The sequence below is a fragment of the Arabidopsis thaliana genome (assembly GCF_000001735.4).
Source record: "Arabidopsis thaliana chromosome 1 sequence".
Lineage (NCBI taxonomy): Eukaryota > Viridiplantae > Streptophyta > Magnoliopsida > Brassicales > Brassicaceae > Arabidopsis > Arabidopsis thaliana.
The window spans coordinates 23,645,133-23,664,795 of record NC_003070.9 but is presented as its reverse complement, the minus strand read 5'-3'; the positions used below and the strand labels follow the sequence as shown (position 1 = coordinate 23,664,795).

Here is a 19,663-nt window from a genome sequence, read left to right as displayed (position 1 = left end):
GCAGCATCGAAGTGCTAAAAGGTATTGGAAAATGGATAAACACAAAATTGTCAAAATTCTAAACTATAATTTTTATTTTTTAATTATAAATATCTTTCATCGTGTTGTTATATATATATCAGTCCCAGGTTTCGTCTCATAGTTTCAGTTGTGTCTCTTTCATCTGATCATCGGATCTATCGGTAATTTACTTCTTCGTCTTCCTCAGATCGATTTGATCTCTGTGAAAGTCGCGAAATCGAATTTTAATTTCGTTTAATCATTTGCTTGCTTCCCAGTTTTATTTTTGTTTTTTGTTAATATTATATCGAATTTTCTCGGCCATATTTTTCATTTTAAATTCTATCCATTAGTTTTATAAAAGTCCATAACTTACTGCTCTGTGTTTTCTCTTTTGATTCTTCTCTGTTTATAGTGAGTAGAGAGAGTTATCATCTAGGGTTTATAGATTGGAGATTTTAGCCGCAACAAGGAGGAAGTGTTTTTAATTTAATTTTATTGTTAAGAGTTATTGTTGCTTTAGGGATTTTTAGAATTTGGGTGTTCTTTTAAATGGCTCGGTTGATAATTCCTTGTCGAAGTTCGTCTCTGGCGAGAGTCAATCTTCTGGGTTTGCTCTCTCGTGCTCCTGTGATTACCCTTTAACTCTTTTTTTTGTTTCTTTTGGTTATAGATATAGAATGTTGTATTTTTGATTGATTCTGACAATAGAAATGATATAATTAAAATGATGGAGTTCTGTTCGAATTGTATGTTTTTGTTGAGAGTTTAGTTTTTACATGTTTTACTTTTGAATTCGGTTGTGTACACAAACCTTGGAAAGAACTTGTGTAAGAATAAGAAATTGTTCTTGATTCTTGTGTTCCTATGACTTCTGTTTTGTTTTGTTCCATCTTTATATGTTTATAATTATGTTAATTTCTCTTTTACAGGTTCCTGTTAGAAGCAGTTGTCTTCGTAGTTCGGCAAACAGACTTACTCAACACAGACCGTTTCTTACTTCCGAGGTTTGTGTTTCTTTGTTTCTTCTATCATCAAGTGCCACGCTATGTAAATAGAGAATGATCTTTGCTGTAATTCTTTGTTTCAGGCCATTTGTTTGAGGAAGAATCGGTTTCTACCCCATTCTGTTGATGTAACTTGCTCTATCCTTCCCTTATGATAGATAAAATCCAAAAGTTATTAGTTTAATGCTGTATTTGTGTAGTTAAAATAAATGCATATTCTGTTTTATATGTCAGACACATAAGCAAAACAGCAGGAGGCTCATTTGTTCTGTTGCCACAGAATCAGTTCCGGATAAAGCTGAAGATTCCAAAATGGATGCACCTAAAGAAATATTTCTCAAGAACTACACAAAGCCTGATTACTACTTTGAAACTGTATGCTAGCTTTCTTTTAATTCCAAATTGAGTATATGACTAGAATCATTTTGTTGTTATTTGAAGCTTTTTTGTTTGTTTGTTTAGGTGGATCTGAGCTTCTCTCTAGGTGAAGAGAAAACAATTGTTAGCTCTAAAATCAAGGTTTCTCCTCGAGTTAAAGGTACAACAGTCTAGTACTTTGCTGTTTCTTTAAGCTGAACATACAAGTTTATTTTTCTTTTGCATGAGCTGTTTGCATAGCTTTAAGATGGATTTTTGCTTCTTTTTTTCTCACATCACATCTGAACAAGTATCATGTTGGCCAGGATCTTCTGCTGCATTGGTCTTGGATGGACATGACTTGAAGCTACTTTCTGTCAAGGTTGAGGGGAAGCTTCTTAAGGTATCCATTCAATACTTTTCCTTTCGGAAAATATTTGTATCTCTAGGCTCACTTTATAGACTTTTCTCTAAGACAAGCAACTCAGTTGACTAAGAATAAGTAACTCAGTTTCCTCTCTGATACTTGGTCTCTCTTTTCACTTTGGCTAGGAAGGGGATTACCAGTTGGACTCTCGCCATCTAACTCTTCCTTCGCTTCCAGCTGAGGAGTCCTTTGTTTTGGAGATTGATACTGAGATATACCCCCACAAGAATACTTCACTTGAGGTGAACTTATTTTCCTTTCTTTTTAAACTTTCAATGATGTAAATGATTTCTTCTAACCTTTTTAATTTCTTCTGTTAGGGGCTTTACAAGTCTTCTGGGAATTTCTGCACACAGTGTGAAGCAGAAGGTTTCCGCAAAATTACATTTTACCAGGTTGATTACTTGTTGATAAGATGACTGGTGTTGGGGTAGTACAATTGATGTTCTTACATTGTGTTCTTATTATGAAATGACAGGATCGTCCTGATATAATGGCTAAGTACACGTGTCGTGTGGAAGGTGACAAGACACTTTATCCTGTGTTATTGTCCAATGGAAACCTCATTTCTCAAGGAGATATAGAGGTCAGCAAAATAATGCCTTCTTTCTTGTTTGCCAAGTGTCTCTCGGCTTGGTCTTTGCTGAAAGCATAATTGTTTATGGAAATGTAGGGTGGTCGACACTATGCCTTATGGGAGGATCCATTCAAGAAACCGTGCTATCTATTTGCTTTGGTGGCTGGACAGCTAGTGAGCAGAGATGATACATTTACCACACGCTCTGGTAGGCAGGTTTCCCTGAAAATCTGGACTCCTGCAGAAGATCTACCAAAGACTGCCCATGCCATGTATTCCCTAAAAGCGGCCATGAAGTGGGATGAGGATGTAAGCACTTGCATTTTTTAAATTGTAGTTGTTACTTGTTAGGTTACTGAATCTGATTATTTATTTATGTGTACCCTTTTTTCACTAGGTGTTCGGGCTTGAGTATGACCTGGATCTCTTCAACATTGTTGCTGTTCCAGATTTTAACATGTATGACCAAATGGTGGATTCTGTCACACTTGTAGAATTAATCCCTTTGCAAATATATTCTGTCCATTTTTCTTTTTCTTACTGTCGATACCAGACAAACTGATTGATTTTCGCTCGATTTTCAGGGGAGCCATGGAAAACAAGAGTTTGAATGTAACCCTACCTTACTTTATAAGAAATCATGTACTTGTAAACATTATATTTGATGGTAATCCATGAGCTTCTACTTTACAGATTTTTAATTCCAAGCTTGTCCTAGCATCTCCAGAAACAGCAACAGATGCAGATTACGCTGCAATTTTGGGTGTTATTGGTCATGAGGTATGTAATCGTTTATTGATATATTTTCTGGCGTTTCAGTTAATTTTCATTAAACTCATCTTTCATTGTGCTCTTTGTGCAGTACTTTCACAATTGGACAGGGAACAGGTCAGCCTCATCTCTCCTTCCCTTTGCTAGTACAATTGATTAATCTTTCTTATTGAATCTTCTAATTTTGTTTCTGGTATAAAATAGATGCTTCTCTGTGCAGTATATTTTATAAATGAAACATTCTTAGTGTGTGGCCTAATATATGACTAAAAGTCTACTTGTAACAACAGGGTGACATGCCGTGACTGGTTCCAACTCAGTCTAAAGGAAGGACTTACTGTCTTCCGTGACCAGGAATTTTCATCTGACATGGGAAGCCGAACTGTAAAGCGAATTGCTGATGTTTCAAAGCTTCGGATCTATCAATTTCCGCAGGTACCTTATTTTGTACTCCTTCGAGGCCTCTTCATGGGATTTTTTCATCTTCTCATGCCAACTTCTCTGTCCTCTAATTTATCAGGATGCTGGTCCTATGGCACATCCTGTTCGCCCACATTCATACATCAAGGTCAGAGATCTCTTATTTTGCCTTGGAAATGTTGATGTACATGTTATGTAAAGTGTTGCTAAATATGGATCTTTTCCTCTCTCTGGCAGATGGATAACTTCTACACAGGCAAGTTTCTGTTCACAAGAAGGAATTCCATTAAAGCATTGTATTATGTTAATCTTAGCATTGTGATCCAATCTAACGTTTGTGTGCTTTTGTAACCTGTTCGAACCTGCTTTACATCTCTGGCCATCACCTACTCTCTCAGTGACGGTAGGGACTAAAAAACACTCTTTTATTCATAATTTCATTTTCTATCAATCCCTTACATATTATTTCTAACAGAATGATTTGGTTTCTGTTGTTGTTTCAGGTTTATGAAAAGGTTTGGCTCTTTACCAATAGTGTTTTGTTATATGCAGTAAGCCAGAATCCTTAGTTGACTTTATAATGTTCTCCTAGGGAGCTGAGGTCGTCAGGATGTACAAAACTCTACTAGGAACTCAGGGGTTCCGAAAGGTTGCTTCCCAACGCTACTTTTTGTGTGGATCCAGTGACGAGATTTTTCGTCTAAAGTGTTCTAATCATCTCTATATATCCATATGTTACAGGGAATTGATCTCTATTTTGAAAGACATGATGAGCAAGCAGTGACTTGTGAAGACTTCTTTGCTGCTATGCGTGATGCAAATAATGCAGACTTTGCTAATTTCTTGCAATGGTTAGTCAGATTATTATTGTGGAATTTCTTGTGAAGATTCTTGTTTTCATACTTCTAAGGATATACCATATACAACATCTTAGGTACTCTCAAGCTGGAACGCCCGTTGTCAAAGTGGTATCCTCTTACAATGCTGACGCTCGTACTTTCTCTTTAAAATTCAGGTTCAATTCTTCTTATATCTAATTCTTTTTCTTTTCCTTTTTTCCAAATCCGTGCAAAAATTGTTTGTTTATAGACCAAACTTCATGGCCCGTCCTTGAAATTGAACCTTCGTGGATCTTACATCTATTGAATTTGTTACTTGACATTGGCTTTCTTTGCAACTTTTCCAGTCAGGAGATACCTCCAACTCCAGGCCAGCCAACAAAAGAACCTACATTTATTCCAGTGGTTGTTGGTCTTTTGGACTCAAGTGGGAAAGACATTACTCTTTCCTCTGTTCATCATGATGGTACAGTGCAGACCATTTCAGGCAGCAGCACAATACTTCGAGTGACTAAGGTTAGCTAAGAATTCCTTCTATAAACCACTAAATTATGTGATCTTTAAAAATGATGTATTCTTAGATTACATCATTCTCTGCTCTGTTCTCGCATCCAGTGTTTTTAACTTTTTAATACCTTTTGTCCTGATCTTCCTTATCTATCTTTTCCTGACTTTATGTCTTGGTAATGTACAGAAAGAAGAAGAGTTTGTGTTTTCTGATATACCAGAAAGACCTGTTCCATCCCTATTTAGGGGATTCAGTGCCCCAGTTCGTGTTGAAACTGATCTCTCTAATGATGACTTATTCTTCCTCCTAGCACATGATTCAGATGAATTCAATAGGTATGTGGCTTTTTACAACATATTAGTTCTTCTCTATGCTCTTTCCGCTTTTTCAATCATTCATTTTTCTGTATCTTAGGTGGGAGGCCGGTCAAGTTCTGGCAAGAAAGCTGATGCTGAACTTAGTTTCTGATTTCCAGCAAAATAAACCGTTGGCTCTAAACCCAAAATTTGTGCAAGGTCTCGGCAGTGTGCTTTCTGACTCAAGCTTGGACAAGGTATGGTTCTACATTCCCTTATCTCCCGCGTAATCATAAATGTAAATGTAGGATAGGGTTTTGAAATCTGGTTTCTTTATGTATTGTGTAGGAATTTATAGCCAAAGCAATAACACTACCTGGGGAGGGAGAGATAATGGACATGATGGCCGTGGCGGATCCTGATGCTGTTCATGCTGTTAGAAAGTTTGTACGAAAGCAGCTTGCATCTGAACTTAAGGAGGAGCTTCTAAAGATAGTATGTCTTCTTCTCTCTACATAGTGGATCTTTCGGGAATGGGGACCAAAGTCATACCCGCCGAAGTGAAGACGTTGTTTTTATATAAAATTGTTCGCTGCTTATTCACTGAAACTTTTCAACTAATTTTTTGTGCAGGTCGAGAACAATAGGAGCACAGAAGCTTATGTCTTTGACCACTCAAACATGGCGAGGCGTGCTTTGAAGAATACAGCTCTAGGTTTGTGTCCCAGAGCCATCCTTTAATAGAAGGAGATGCTCTCAGCTCTAGTCACTAACTTGACTTTGTTTTGCTTTGTTAAAATACTCCAGCTTATCTTGCATCTCTCGAAGATCCAGCATATATGGAACTTGCACTGAACGAATACAAGATGGCCACCAATTTGACCGACCAATTTGCTGCTTTGGCAGCTCTATCCCAGAACCCTGGTAAAACCCGTGACGACATTCTTGCCGACTTCTATAACAAGTGGCAGGACGATTACTTGGTATGGATCTTAATATCATAAGTTACATTCTTCTACCTCCAGGATTAATATGCCGTACTTAGATTTATTGGCTTCTGATCTCAGGTTGTTAATAAATGGTTCCTCCTTCAATCAACATCCGACATTCCTGGCAATGTAGAGAATGTCAAGAAGCTTTTGGATCACCCAGCTTTCGATCTGCGCAACCCAAACAAGGCAAGTGAATTCTCAAACCTGCATTCCACAGCCTTTTCACAGTTCTATCTATACTTACGATGGAACCGATAACAATCTTTCAGGTTTATTCGCTTATTGGAGGGTTCTGCGGTTCCCCAGTGAATTTCCATGCCAAGGATGGATCAGGTTACAAGTTCTTGGGTGACATTGTTGTCCAGTTAGACAAATTGAACCCTCAGGTTAAAACTCCCAAATTAACTTGTGTCTTTGCAGTTACTTACATAATGTAACTATCCTGGCAACAACAAGCTTAACTACCTATTTTTTTCTTTGGTGTGATTATAGGTTGCTTCTCGTATGGTGTCTGCCTTTTCGAGGTGGAAGCGGTACGATGAAACCCGTCAAGGTCTAGCCAAGGTAAATAGCCCGACAAATGCAAACAAGTCTTGAATTTTCCCTTATTCATTTCCTGGTTCTTTTGCTTCATTGAGCCTCTGTGTTCAATATTTCCGCAGATCGGAATCTGTAGCCATGATTCGTAATCATTAGATTAAGCTGTTGTGTTTGTGTGTTGTGTTTGCAGGCACAATTGGAAATGATAATGTCTGCTAATGGGCTGTCTGAGAATGTCTTTGAGATTGCCTCCAAGAGTTTGGCTGCTTGAGAGACACGTTAAGAATCCTTTTAAAGACACTTTACTCTGAACTATTTACCTACTGAAATTAGTAGTGGGATATGTTAAAATGATCACAGATTGTTTTGCCTCTGCTTATGAGCTTTACTATTACAATAAACGTTTGCATTATATATTACGGCAATGTTATTTCTCAGAAGCTGTCATTGCTTTGTCTACATTGAGAAAGATCATAGAACTTCATAAAACTTTGACTGTAAAATAAAGTGTTACAATGCAAAAATTTTGAAAGAAATAAAAGAAATTGTTGTAAACATAATTAGTATTCTTTTTTTTCAGATAAGAAACTTCACAGGAGTATACTTTAATAGCCTTCAAACTCTCAGGAGTGTACTCAAAAGTATTCTAAACTCCAAACCTTTCTCCAATTTGCTGATCTCAATTGCCATCTAGGTTTCTGCTGAACCCGCCATCGTTAGAGCTTCCTTTTTACCTTTCCCACCGTCTTTTGTATTGCTAGAAGGTTTACAGTTTGCTGGTTTGCTGCTAGCAGCATGTGAATCCACGTCAGCAAGACCATTCTCCAGAGCTTTGACCAGATTTTGGAAGAAGGTTTTTGTTATGCTGGTTAAATCAGTTAATTTTGTCCGGAAATGATTGAATTCCTCTGAAGGGCCCTCACCAAATTCAAACACCTCAATATCATTCTCTATGCATTCGTGGAGCCTCTCCAAACCTGACTCAGCCTCCCCTTGCAAATACTCAAAAAATTGTTTCTTAGTATGATCATCTGGTACATAGTATCCATATGCATATGTCCATTTGAGTACCCGTCTGCATTCAATGATCTGGAGCCAAGCCTCTGCGATAAACTTGAGCTGAGATTCTGATGTGCACTGTATGTCACTAAGCTTCCTAAGCTTCTCTGATTGCATTTTCTGCAGATCCCCCATAGCTTTTTGCCTCGACACTTGATTGCTTGCCCATCGTTTATAGTAATGAGTGTATTTCTCTAGCGAGTTTTTTGCCATCTCTCGCCTCCTTTCAGCCTCATCATACAACCCTTGTTTCTTAGCCGCCTCATACCGGTTGCAGGCATAATACCCACCACTACTTTCCCCGTGTTCTGTCCATGCGTTAAGGCAGAGCCAACAAAACTCAAACTTACAAGGTGGTGTGCATGTCATGTGCATACATCCATGATTCTTTTCTATTGGCCTCTTACACTTTGGACAAGGCTTCGAATTGGCAAGTATCCAATTCATATTTTCAGATTCAGTGCTGTTCTTTAGTATCCATTTTCCAACTGTGTCACAATCCACAGGACGGTGAGCCTCTTCACTGCAATTCCAGCAAAAGCTATGCGAACACAAGCACGAAACATCATAATTACTTTCGGTCCCAGCAGCAAAACTAATTGCATGCTCACATCCTGGGGCAGGACAGCACTTCATCTCTCTGTTGACTTCAACATAAGACCTAAGAAAATATCTATAATACCTCTACTTGTCTTCCTTGGAACACAAGTTATCGATCATATCTCGACCAATGGCCGCAGGACAACAAGGGTAGGGACATTTTAGCATCAAACATCCTGGGCCATCATTGATGCTTGTGCTTATATAACCCGTCCAACATGTAGCGCAGAATGGGTGACCACAAGAAACCGATATAGTTTCCTCAAGAGGGTAGGATTCAAAGCATATTCCACATGTAAACTCTCTGCCATCAGGTGCAGGTCCCTCTAATATGCCAACAGTTCTACGAACTCTGTCCTCATCCGCAAACCATTCATCATTAACTTTACTGACACTCCAGTGATAGTGAAGAAGCAAAAGACTTGCTTGGACATCGGTTATGGAGAGGACAACGGAAACTCGCCCAACGTCATCCTTCTGATGCCTGCGAATATCTTCTTCCTTGAGAACAACATAATTTATCTGAGAGCGATGGTAGGCGATGATGGCGGCATCGTCCGTGTCAGCCTCACCAAACACGTAATCAGTTTCATCAATATCGTTGTCATCATCGGTGCCGCCGCTGTCAAAATCATAATCTACCGAGTCCATATCGTGGGCATCGAGCATATCATCATCGGAATCCATCATCTTTAAATAAAGATAGAGATTTAGCGGAATCAGACGAAACCCCTCTTCCTTTCTCGCTGGACGAAGTAGGAACCCTAGTGCACTTACAAGTTTCACTCAAACTAAATTTTTCTCTAGCCTTAGCACCTATTTTAAACTTAATAGGTTGAGGCTATTTGGAATAGGAAATTTTTGTTCGTCTTCATGTTTCTTCCTTTTATGAAAAGTAAACTCTTAAGACTTCTAGAATTGGAAATATTTGATTTGATTGAACACAAACCACTTCTTGAAGTCTTCTCCAAAAACCTACATATGTTTCATAAGTGCTGGTCCTTTTTGGAGAAAAAAATGCTAATGGGGGACAGGCGAATTTGATGCATAAAACAAAGACCGCATGCTTTCAAGCAAGAAAAAGTCGCATAGACATAAGTACAACAAGGATTAAAAGCAATACTAAAATAAGGAAAATATATTTTAAAAGATTTGAAATCCGCAAGTAGTCTATAGAAACCAACTTAAGATCTGTACTAGCACTCGTCGTCTTCTTCGCACGCTTCCTGGATACAGACTCGTAGTCCCCGTCCGCGTCTGCCTCGGACGTTTCTCTAGGTTCAGATTCGTCTTCTTTCTCAGATTCAGATTCAGATTCAGACGTTTCTCCGGATTCATGTGAATACATGTGGATTTTGCCATCCTCTTCATCGCTAGATCCTCCATTGTTGCCTCCCTTGGTTTCGTCCGTCATCTGATCGACGTCTTCCGTGTCACATATTACTCCATCTGTTCCGTCATCGTCTTCTCCAAACGCTAGGTATCCTCGTCTGATGCTTTGTGGGGTCCAGATCTTGACACCACATTCAATAATGTCGAAGTCTTCTTGTAATGCGCTGCTGAATTCGAACACCATCTCTGTGCCTGCTTCAGAACGGCCCATACGTAGCAAGCCTGAGTGAAATATAAATAGATGTTCCCTTCGACAGTTTGAGACATCAACTATATCGAACTCCTCGTCATAAGAGCATGATTCGCCGTTGATGCGACATAACAGTTCCGACTCATTACTCATTTTTGTGATATCATGGCGAGGGGAAATCACGACGCATACCATAAATTGGGAATTACCACCCAATGGGAGAAGAATGGACAAAGAATTTCCTTGGGCTCTGTGATCAAACTCTGCTGGCACTTCTCTTCCTGGTAACAGAACCGACCCGGTAGAATCCGATGATCGTCGGATTATTGCTTCCCGTGCTTCTCCACCCAATTTAAAGCAATTGGTGAAACTGAGGCGCGCACTTGGAGTGTATAAAGGGCTAGATACACTCTCCAGTGATTCACAATCTTCAGCCTCTAGGGCTTTGATTGAACAAGGGAGATCTGGCAATGATGCTAGTCTTGTGCAGCCAGATAGACAAAGCTCTTCTAACTGATGAAGAGCTTTGATGCAATCTGGAATACTCTCAATATCAGTATAGCTTAGGTTTAGATGTCTCAAACTCGTGGGGAGTTGTGTTAATCCCTGGAGCTTTTCATTGTGGCTCATATCGAGATACACAAGATGACACCAAGACGCAATTGATGCAGGCATATCTTCTAGCTCTGTGTTGTCTGATATATCCAGTGCTTCGATGTGCCTTGAAATAACTGGAAATTTTCTTAATCTTGAGCATCCTTTCATATTGACTTGCTTAACGGACGTCAAGTTCATGTGAGCTGGAATGACTTGTAGGTTTATGCAGTTATTCATCTCCAACCACTCTAGTTTATGCAGATGCGCAAAAGAGGATGGGATCTCTACCAAACTCTCACAGTTATCCAGATAAAAATACTCCAGATTTGTAGCATTTGAAAGATCTGGGAGTTCCTTCAAATTCTTGGACTCAGTCAAATCCATATACTTGAGATTCTTAAGGTGCTGAAATGATAAGAAAACCACAAAACAACCGAGGGAAAGAGCATCATATAACCTGAAGAGGAAGTACACATATATATATATTTTTAAGTACAACACCAACGTACTTGGGTTCCTTCCCATAGCTTCTCGACCAGGCTTTCCCGCATATTGAGTTCTACAAGACATTCCAGATTAAATGTAGGAGGAAGACTCTTGCTTGGGTATGCTGCCCAATGCAGTAACCTTAGACGAGGTGGAAACTCCACTTTCTCAGGTATGTGCACTCTGTTATTCCCATCATCTCTACTTTTGTAAACATGGAGAAATCGAAGATCATGCAGTCTTTTGAAAGCGCCATCACATATAGTCACTTCACTGATTCCTGATGTATCAAATGATATGCCAGACACATTACAGCTAGTACCCTATACAAAAACAAATTGTCATTAAAGCGACTTGTTTAGATTGTAAAGAGCAAATGAAGAAAGAGGACTTACTTTCTCATATCGAAGGAGATCGCAAATCTCATTGGCATTTATTAAGATTTGTCGTTTCCAAGGCTCCTGTCTACGAATGGCTTGTCTACCCACTTGTTGTAGTAACTTGTGCATCACTATTTGTCCAGTGCGATATATCTCTATCAGAGATTTGTTAATTAGGAATTTCAGCCAGTTTCCGACATCCAAGTTACCATCATCAGCAAGCATGGCTTCCACAAGATCACGGTCTCTGTAGTTGAAGAAAATTGCAATGTGGAGAAATAGCATTTGATCATTTTCATGTAACCTTTCATAGCCGACTCTTAATACGTCATCGATTTCTTGACCAGGATTAGTTTCTAGCCTATGCACTACAAATTCCCATTCGTCCTGCTTCTTCCCAAATAAAGATGAACCCATCACACAGAGACCCAATGGGAGGTTACCACATAAGTGTGTTATTCTCGCTGCAAGCTTCTCGAAAGCATGAGGTGGAGAGCTTTGTTCAAAAGCAAATTTACAGAAGATTTCAAGAGCTTCTTCTCTAGATGGGAATCCTACATGGTACGTACTATCGATGCCACGTTGCTGCAAAAGATCTTTGTTTTCGGTTGTCACAATAATCCTACTTCCAGGACCAAACCAAGTAGTTTCCTTAGCCAAAGCCTTTAATTGCTTTATATCACTCACATCATCAAGAATGATAAGCACTCTCAGGTCGCTTAGCCTTTGTTGTAACACTCCTAAATGGCATATCCTCGTACCATCTTGATTCAAAACCTTTGCAAGAAGTTGTTCTTGTAAACGCAACTGCTGACCGTAATCGTGAAGACCATTATTCTCGCTTCCTCTAAGATCCATAAAACATGTAAGTTGAAACCTATCAGAGAGTCGGCTCTCCAAAGCTCTAGCAATGGTACTCTTACCAATGCCCGCAGGACCAGAGATTCCAATTATCAGAGCTTCATCCTTATAATCTAAACGTAACAAAGACTGGATTTTCTTCAAGTGAGCTTCTAGTCCCATCATATCTTCAAAATCCTTTGATGGTGTAGCATTAAGTTTATATGAAACATCCCTTGCAATCTTCTTGATCATGTTCGCTTCATTATCCCTAACAAAATAGAAAGAAAAGAAAAAGCAGTGTTTCCATCAAATAGTCACTGCAGTGACAACATTCCCACTATTTCCAATAATTTATTACATCTATTTCTAATATTTATTCAACAAAAACATTCCCTTAATCTATAAAAATTAACATTCCTTATTTTTACCATATGCATCATAAAACACCATTAACCATTCGTTTCTTTTATCATGTGATTACCACGTAATAGAACCTAAGGGGGTGTTATTCGTTAATGGATTTTAATAGAATTGAAATCCAAGCCGAATCCACTGTTATTCAACTAATGATTCTATATCCAACTTTAAAATTTAGTGTTATTGGAACTCATCTTTGTAAATCATGCTTAATAGATTTTAAAGTTTGATGTTATTCAATTAAGATTTTAAATATTTCATTAAAATCCAGCGTTATTAAAAACTAAAAGACTTGTAAAATCTTTGTATATTAATTCATTTGAAATGAAACCTCTTTGGAGTTTCATGAGTAAATCACTAGAATCAAAATCCAAGACATATTGCAGAGATTTTGAAATTCATACAAACATATTCTTAAAATCAATATCAGAAAACAAGTCTAAAGCTTAAAGAATTGACTTTAACTCCATAATTGAATAACACCACCTAAGAAATAAACTTATGGGCAATTCTTTGAAATACCACATTTTTAAGTTTTTTTTGACATAATACTGAATTTTTGGTATTATTGGGAAAATAAACTAGTGATAGTACTTATGGAATAAAGACTTAATACTGTGGTTTTTTAATGGTATTTTTATAAAATTACTTAGTTGATCGATTGAACACAAACCATTTCTTGAAGTCTTCTCCAGCAATATTGCTCACATCAGTCAAAGCTTTGCTCCATTCCTTTCTTTCCTTGTCCGTCTTATTCACACAAGTTTTATTGAAAGCGATCCCGAAATCCCCGGTCTGCTTCCGCACATCGGATGGCTCTACTCCGTAGAAGACGGTCATCACTATCTGTTTCATAGCCTTTTTGCGCTTCATGATCTCCAACAATTCATCCAAACACCAGCTTGAAGAAGCATATTTCTGGGAGAGAATCACGATCGAGATCTTCGATGTTTTTATAGCTCTTTTGAGTGAAGGAGAGAGGTCTCCGCCTCTCTTAATCTTTTCGTCATCAAACATAGTTATCCCCTTGCCTTGAAAATGTTCGCGCAAGTTACTGAGTAATGTTTTACGGACGTCGGGCCCGTGGAAGCTCGAGAAGACTTTGAATTTGTAGTTGTGAGGCTTGGAAGAAGAAGGGGAAGCCATGAGATCAGACATGCCTGAGATAGATGGAATTGAGGTAACGAAATTTGGAAGATAAGTAATATCCGATACTTCGAAGTTTAATGTGTTATTTTGGGTAGCTAAATAAAATACAAAGCAAAACAAATAAAAATGAATATATTGAGGACTTTCAGCAAACGCGTTTTGACACTTTGACTTTTGACAGACGATACTTCGAAAATCAAAAGAATATACTGATGACTTTCAGCCATTTACAAAAATCTACACACTATAACCCTACATTTATATGTTTCATAAGTGGTGGTCCTTTTTGGAGAAAATAACTGCTAAGAGAGATCAATGCACGCAAGATTAAATATGTTACTGCGTTTAAAAGATTCCGCGACATAATTCACTAGAAAATGCGTAATTCCATTTTCTAGCCATAATTGGAATTTCCTCAAATAATTCCGTTGCATTGTTTTATATATAAAGGGAAACAAATACATTATGGCTGGAAGGAGAAACTTGGAATGAAAAGAGATAAGAGGTTTCTTTGTTCTTTACCTCAAAACTTTAAGCAATTCCCACAAAACTGCAAAAATACATACGAGCAAATTGTTAAGTGGTGGTCCTTAAAGCTTGAAAAAATAGTCAAAGAACAATCAATGCATGCAAGACAAGAAACATTATTGGGTTGTATATTTCCTAAAATTTTCTCATCCTGATATATACATCTTGGCTATAATTAATCTGTAAGCAATATATACATAAAAAGGGTCTTATATTTATTTATCAGAGTCATAAAGACTTCGAAACAGAGGGTTTTGTTATACTACAACAGGTGTGATCTTGATATACTTTGGTCTGATGTCTCTATTGAAGATTGCTTTCTGTCTTTCTTTTGGGGTGCTGCTGAATCTAGTACGTAATTCTTGTTTTGGTTTCAGATCTGAAAACACATGTAGATTGGAGTAAGTTAATGATTGCAGATTTGGACTCTATCTATAACAATACTGCATGCTTCACAAAATTTATGGACGTGAAAAATAAAATATAGATATCCAGAGAACATGTTTACATAGTTGTAGTAGTTACGATTGAGCTAGCGTTATAACAGATGCAGCAATCATGGACTGAAAAAAACGCTTTCTGGATTTAAATAGTATCTTAATGCTTGACATGTTTCTGATTGTAGGATGGTTAACCTCGCACTCTCTATAATGGCTGGAGATGTGTTTAGGAAAGCTGAATGAATTTCTTTTGCTTGTTCGTAAAGAAATAGGGTCTAAGTGTTTCTTGTGTTAATAAGTTCTTCTTTATTTGGTATGGATTTTGTTTTTCTGGTGTTTTATTGTTATATGTTACATGTAAATGGATCACAAATCTTCTCATGCATCTAACGTAAATTGACATCCCTTGGGCTCATTGACTGTCCTCCAAACACTTGTCTACTGAATCAACAGAATTGGCAATATAAGCAAACTTATGATCAGGGTAAGAGTTGACATTGACAGAATAGATAAACACAATGAGATGAACTAAAGATTCTTAATGAGACAAGGAACAGAGTTGATGATAGTTTCGTTGGTTGTGATCTGAAACAGTTTCCAAGTCTTATGTTCCTTTTTCATGTAAGAAAGTTGTTTTCAAAATTCAAAAGAACAATTGAGATCAAACTCAAATGGAAAAGAAAAAGTAAAGAAACAAACTTAGTATCACCCTCAAAGATCTTTACTCTGGGTGCATCAAACTCATTGCTCCCATCACAGAGAGATTCATCGTCGTATTCCAACACTTGCTCTGTTCTGGATTAATAGCTTCCATAGCTGCTTATGTTTCTGTTGGTTTCGTCTGTTATTATTTGGTACCACATTCAATAATGTCTAGTATTCACTTGGAACTGCTGCTTCATTATTGTCATATCCATAGAATAATATATCAGACTTTTCAGGCATTCATATCGTAATAATGCCTCTGATTGGCCTTTGAGAATCAGAGAATACGTCAGCAAATGATAGGTGTGAAATGAGAGGACTTTCACACTTTGGATGCAATGCAATCTTCCTCTGAATCGCAGCAATATTCAACATCCACGATAAGACTACCGTGGCTAGGATGAAGAGAGAGATGGTCCCACTTGACTAGGCCATTTCTGAGAAATTTCATGAACGGCAGCCACATTGTCAGACCATAAAACATCTCAAGAAGCCATGAAAAATTCCACAGAAACCCCACCCGGGCAAGGACTTTTGTTCGTGGAACTCAAGTCTCCTATCAGAGTGATATCCATCTTCGTATTCAGAGACTTGCTCTGATCTGGATTCATAGCTTCCATAGGTGCTTATGTTTCTGTTGGTTTCGCCTGTCAATATCTGGATACCACATTCAATAATGTCTAGTTCCTCGGATGAGGTCGTGAATTTGAACAATACCTCGTTGTCCTGTTCCAGCCATCCGTCTTCCTCAAGGAATTCAAATTGAAATATAAATAGATGTTCCGCTTGGAGTTTACGGAGCTGTGCCTTAAATAAGTTATCGCCAATGGGGCAACCGTTTATGCGTTTGCGACACATAAAACCAACATATTCTTCTTTCATCTCTGATTTAGGGGAAACCACAACGCAAATCCTAAATATGGAGCAGAAAGATGAACGGATGGTCAACGAATCTCCTATAGCTCTGTGCACGAACTCCGCAGGTATTTCCCTTCCTGGTAAGTATGCTATCATCTGACCTGCTTTCTGTGTAATCACTCTCCGTGCTTCTTCACCCAATTCGAAGCAGTTGGGGAAACTGAAACTCACAATTGGAGAATCAATAGGAAAAGATACAGTCTTGAGTGATTCACAAGTTTCTACCGTTAGTCTTCTGAGTGAGCCAGGGAGCTCTGGCAGTGAAAAAAGTTTTGGACAGCCACCTATATAAAGCGATTTTAACGCAGGGAGATCTTTGATGCAATCAGGAATCCTCTCTATATCTGTGCCCATTTTCTCTATTAAAGTTACTGCCCAAAAATTATGTGTAATGACACTGCCATATACAACCAGAGTCTCAAGGCAAGACCAAAGCCTAATTGATTCAAGCATTTCTTCTAACATTGCATCTCCGATTACGAGGGATGTGATGTTCGTAGAAATACCTGGAAATTTCCTTAATTCCCAGCATCCCAACATCCTGAGTGATCTAAGAGATGCCAAGTTGAAGTGAGTCGGAACAACTTGTAGCTGTAAACATAAATTCATCTCCAACTCTTCTAGTTTGTGAAGATTTCCAACAGAGGAAGGAATCTCTACCAAACTCCAACAACCAGTTAGATCTAGTCTCTTGAGATTTGTAGCACTTGAAAGATCTGGAAGTTCCTTCAATCTCAAGGACCCACACAATTCCAACTTGTTGAGATTTGTAAGAGGCTGAATACAAAACGACACAACAAAGGAAGATCATCAACGTATGAAACTACATACTTCAAATGTTCAAAATAAGCAAATATATATAAATACCAACCTGGGTTCCTTCCCAAAGCTTCTCTAGCTTGTTATTTTGCAAGTTGAGTTCCACAAGATATTCTGGCCTAAATGTAGAAGGAAGAGACTTTCCTGGGTATACCTCCCAATGTAAAGACCTTAGACGATGTGGGAAATCCATGTCATCGGGTACATTTACTCTAAGGTTTACATCACGTCTTGTCTCGTAGATGCTTAGAAATCGAAGATTACGCATATTTTGAAAAGCTTTTGCGCTTATATGCACGCCATTCGGGATTGTAGATACATTAAAGGATATGCCCATCACATTTGCACAACCCTAATCAGTACCAGATAATGTAAAAGTTAGCACAATAAGGTAAGAGTTCTGTGAGTCTTTTCCATCTGACTCGGTTTAACACATATATTCAAAAGAGAGAAAAAAAAAGGAACTTACAGAATCAGTTTCGAGGACATTACAAATCTCATGAGCATCAATTAAGATTTGGCGTTTCCAAGGCTCTTGTCTTTGAACCGCTTCTCTACCCACTTGTTGTAGTAACTTGTGCATCACTATATTTCCTCCAGACGATCTTTGTATAAGAGATTTATACTCGAGAGTTTTCAAACCGAGTCTGACATTCAAGTTATTGTCAGCAAGCATTGCTTTCACATGATCATCGTCTTTGTAGTTGAAGAAGAATGCAATGAGGAGAAATAACAATTGATCCTTCTCATGTAAACCGTCATATCCGACTCTTAGTACTCTCTCGATATTTCGATCAACTGAATCAAAGCTACTTTCTAGCCTATGCAGTATATCTTCCCAGTCATCTTCTGTCTTTTTTCGTAGATATAAACCCATGACACTAAGACCTAGTGGAAGTTTGCTGCAAAGCTTTATAACTCTTTCGGAAAGATTTTCGAAACCATCTTGTGGAGTGCTCTGTTTAAAACCATATCTACAAAAGATCTGACGAGCTTCTTTCTGAGTAGGAAAATCCACATAGTATGTATTCTTAATATCGTCATGTTGCTTCAAAAGCTCTTGATTTTCTGTGGTCACTACAACCCTACTCCCAGGACCAAACCACTTAGTTTCATTAGCCAAAGCTTCTAGTTGCTTCAGATCGTCCACATCATCAAGAATGATAAGCACTTTTTGGTCGCATAGCATTCCCTGTATTGCACTTAAATTGTATACCCTCATACCAGTTTGGTTTAAAATCTTGGAAAGAAGTTGTTCTTGTAATTGCAGCTTCAAACCATACTCGTCAAGACTACTATTATAGCTTCCCCTAAGATTCTCCATAAAACAAGTAAGCTGAAACCTATCAGAGAGTAGACTGTGCAAAGCTCTGGCAATGGTAGTCTTACCAATACCTGCAGGGCCATAGATTCCAACAATCATAGCTTCATCATCATTATCTAAATGTAACAAAGACTGTATTTTCTCCAGGTGTGTCTCAACTCCCACCATGTCTTCAAAATCCCTAGAGATTGTAGTGTTTACTTTGTTTGAAATATCTCTTGCAATCTTCTCCATCATCTTCGATTCATTATCCCTAACAACAGAGAAATAGAAATTGAATTGCAGATTCACTAAGAAAATTGCCCAAATCGTATTGAGAAAGAGATAATCCCAGTTTTAAACTAACCAGTTAAGGAAATGTTCTCCGGCAATGTTGCCAACATCGTTCAAAGCTTGGCTCCATCTTCGCCTCTTCTCCTCCGTTTTACCAGAACAAGTTTTCTTGAAAACTTTCAAGATATCTCCGGTTTGTTTGCGCACATCAGATGGATCTACTCCGTAGAAGACAGTCATCACTATTTGCCCAATATCTTCCTTGCATTTCAAAATCTCCAACAGCTCATCCAAACACCAGCTCGATGAAGCATAGTTCTTCGAGAGCACTACGATCGAGATCCTCGATTCCCTAATCCCTCGTGTGAGTTCAGGGGAAATGGTTTGGCCTCTTTCGATTGCTTGATCATCGAACATGGTAGTCCCATTGCAGATAAACTGTTTACGTAAATGACTGAGAAAGGTTTTACGGACGTCAGGTCCATGGAAGCTCGTGAAGACGCGGTATCTCCAGGTGCGAGGCGAAGAAGAAGAGGAAGCCATGAGAATAGAGTAGCGAGAACAAAAATGTCTGTGGATCAGTAGATGAGCCATAAACGATGGAGAAATTGGAAAAGGCGTATTCACCATTGACTTTTGACTTTGACTTTTGACTTATAAGTTTTGAGAAAGAGAGAGCTGGAGGGGATAAAGTATAAAGTGATTAATGGTTTAATTGATACTAAACCAGCCTAGCACCAATTATTAACGTTTTAATTGATACTAAACCAGCTTAGCACCAACTATATTTAGCTTCTTCTGCTTCTAAT

General features: G+C 38.3%; 3 protein-coding genes, 1 long non-coding RNA gene, 1 other non-coding gene and 1 pseudogene across 16 annotated transcripts; 2 read left to right on the top strand and 4 right to left on the bottom strand.

The window, feature by feature from the left end:
- Positions 1-2: 2 nt before the first annotated feature.
- On the top strand, positions 3-7,290 carry AT1G63770 (Peptidase M1 family protein; the record flags this gene model as incomplete). 7 transcript variants are annotated; one of them, NM_001334126.1, is made up of 33 exons in its annotated part: positions 3-21; positions 123-182; positions 933-1,007; positions 1,091-1,135; positions 1,242-1,382; positions 1,470-1,545; positions 1,691-1,767; positions 1,917-2,033; positions 2,112-2,186; positions 2,270-2,377; positions 2,465-2,677; positions 2,766-2,827; positions 2,953-2,980; positions 3,062-3,148; positions 3,231-3,256; positions 3,430-3,574; positions 3,660-3,707; positions 3,797-3,815; positions 3,958-3,962; positions 4,063-4,074; positions 4,152-4,208; positions 4,301-4,410; positions 4,494-4,574; positions 4,746-4,914; positions 5,093-5,241; positions 5,321-5,459; positions 5,551-5,697; positions 5,836-5,917; positions 6,010-6,185; positions 6,270-6,380; positions 6,464-6,580; positions 6,687-6,758; positions 6,925-7,005. In NM_001334126.1, the coding sequence occupies 29 exons, from the start codon at positions 1,320-1,322 to the stop codon at positions 7,003-7,005; spliced, it is 2,652 nt and encodes an 883-aa protein (NP_001322486.1). The 7 variants fall into 7 exon arrangements, with proteins under 7 accessions (NP_001322486.1, NP_001322487.1, NP_001154442.1 ...); NM_001334125.1 differs by lacking the exon at positions 3-21 and adding an exon at positions 524-630 and having other exon boundaries at positions 119-182; NM_001160970.1 differs by lacking the exon at positions 3-21 and having other exon boundaries at positions 119-182; positions 4,063-4,110; positions 6,925-7,290.
- AT1G08633 lies at positions 365-954 on the bottom strand. Its single transcript, NR_139467.1, has one exon. It is a non-coding gene; the product is annotated as an other RNA (long non-coding RNA).
- A 123-nt stretch (positions 7,291-7,413) lies between the features above and the next one.
- ARI6 lies at positions 7,414-9,209 on the bottom strand (annotated as a pseudogene). Its single transcript has one exon.
- Positions 9,210-9,342: 133 nt separating this feature from the next.
- Positions 9,343-13,956, bottom strand: AT1G63750 (Disease resistance protein (TIR-NBS-LRR class) family). Of its 3 annotated transcripts, none has more exons than NM_001084300.2 (4): positions 13,372-13,956; positions 11,454-12,549; positions 11,082-11,381; positions 9,343-10,977 (listed from the first exon to the last, which is right to left on the bottom strand). In NM_001084300.2, exons 1-4 carry the CDS (start codon positions 13,854-13,856, stop codon positions 9,463-9,465), a joined length of 3,396 nt encoding a protein of 1,131 aa, NP_001077769.1. In that variant the 5' UTR covers positions 13,857-13,956; the 3' UTR covers positions 9,343-9,462. The 3 variants fall into 3 exon arrangements, with proteins under 3 accessions (NP_001077769.1, NP_176562.2, NP_001077768.1); NM_001084299.1 differs by having other exon boundaries at positions 9,437-10,977; positions 11,454-12,775; positions 13,185-13,948; NM_105052.5 differs by having other exon boundaries at positions 9,395-10,977; positions 11,454-13,948.
- Positions 13,957-14,548: 592 nt separating this feature from the next.
- On the top strand, positions 14,549-15,235 carry AT1G09755. Of its 2 annotated transcripts, NR_143522.1 has the most exons (2): positions 14,549-14,726; positions 15,001-15,235. It is a non-coding gene; the product is annotated as an uncharacterized misc_RNA (transcript). The 2 variants fall into 2 exon arrangements; NR_143523.1 differs by having other exon boundaries at positions 14,562-15,225.
- Positions 15,236-15,506: 271 nt separating this feature from the next.
- On the bottom strand, positions 15,507-19,590 carry AT1G63740 (Disease resistance protein (TIR-NBS-LRR class) family). 2 transcript variants are annotated; one of them, NM_001334123.1, is made up of 4 exons: positions 18,928-19,590; positions 17,727-18,834; positions 17,310-17,609; positions 15,507-17,215 (listed from the first exon to the last, which is right to left on the bottom strand). In NM_001334123.1, exons 1-4 carry the CDS (start codon positions 19,482-19,484, stop codon positions 15,989-15,991), a joined length of 3,192 nt encoding a protein of 1,063 aa, NP_001322890.1. In that variant the 5' UTR covers positions 19,485-19,590; the 3' UTR covers positions 15,507-15,988. The 2 variants fall into 2 exon arrangements, with proteins under 2 accessions (NP_001322890.1, NP_176561.2); NM_105051.4 differs by having other exon boundaries at positions 15,509-17,215; positions 18,928-19,367.
- Between the last annotated feature and the right edge of the window lie 73 nt (positions 19,591-19,663).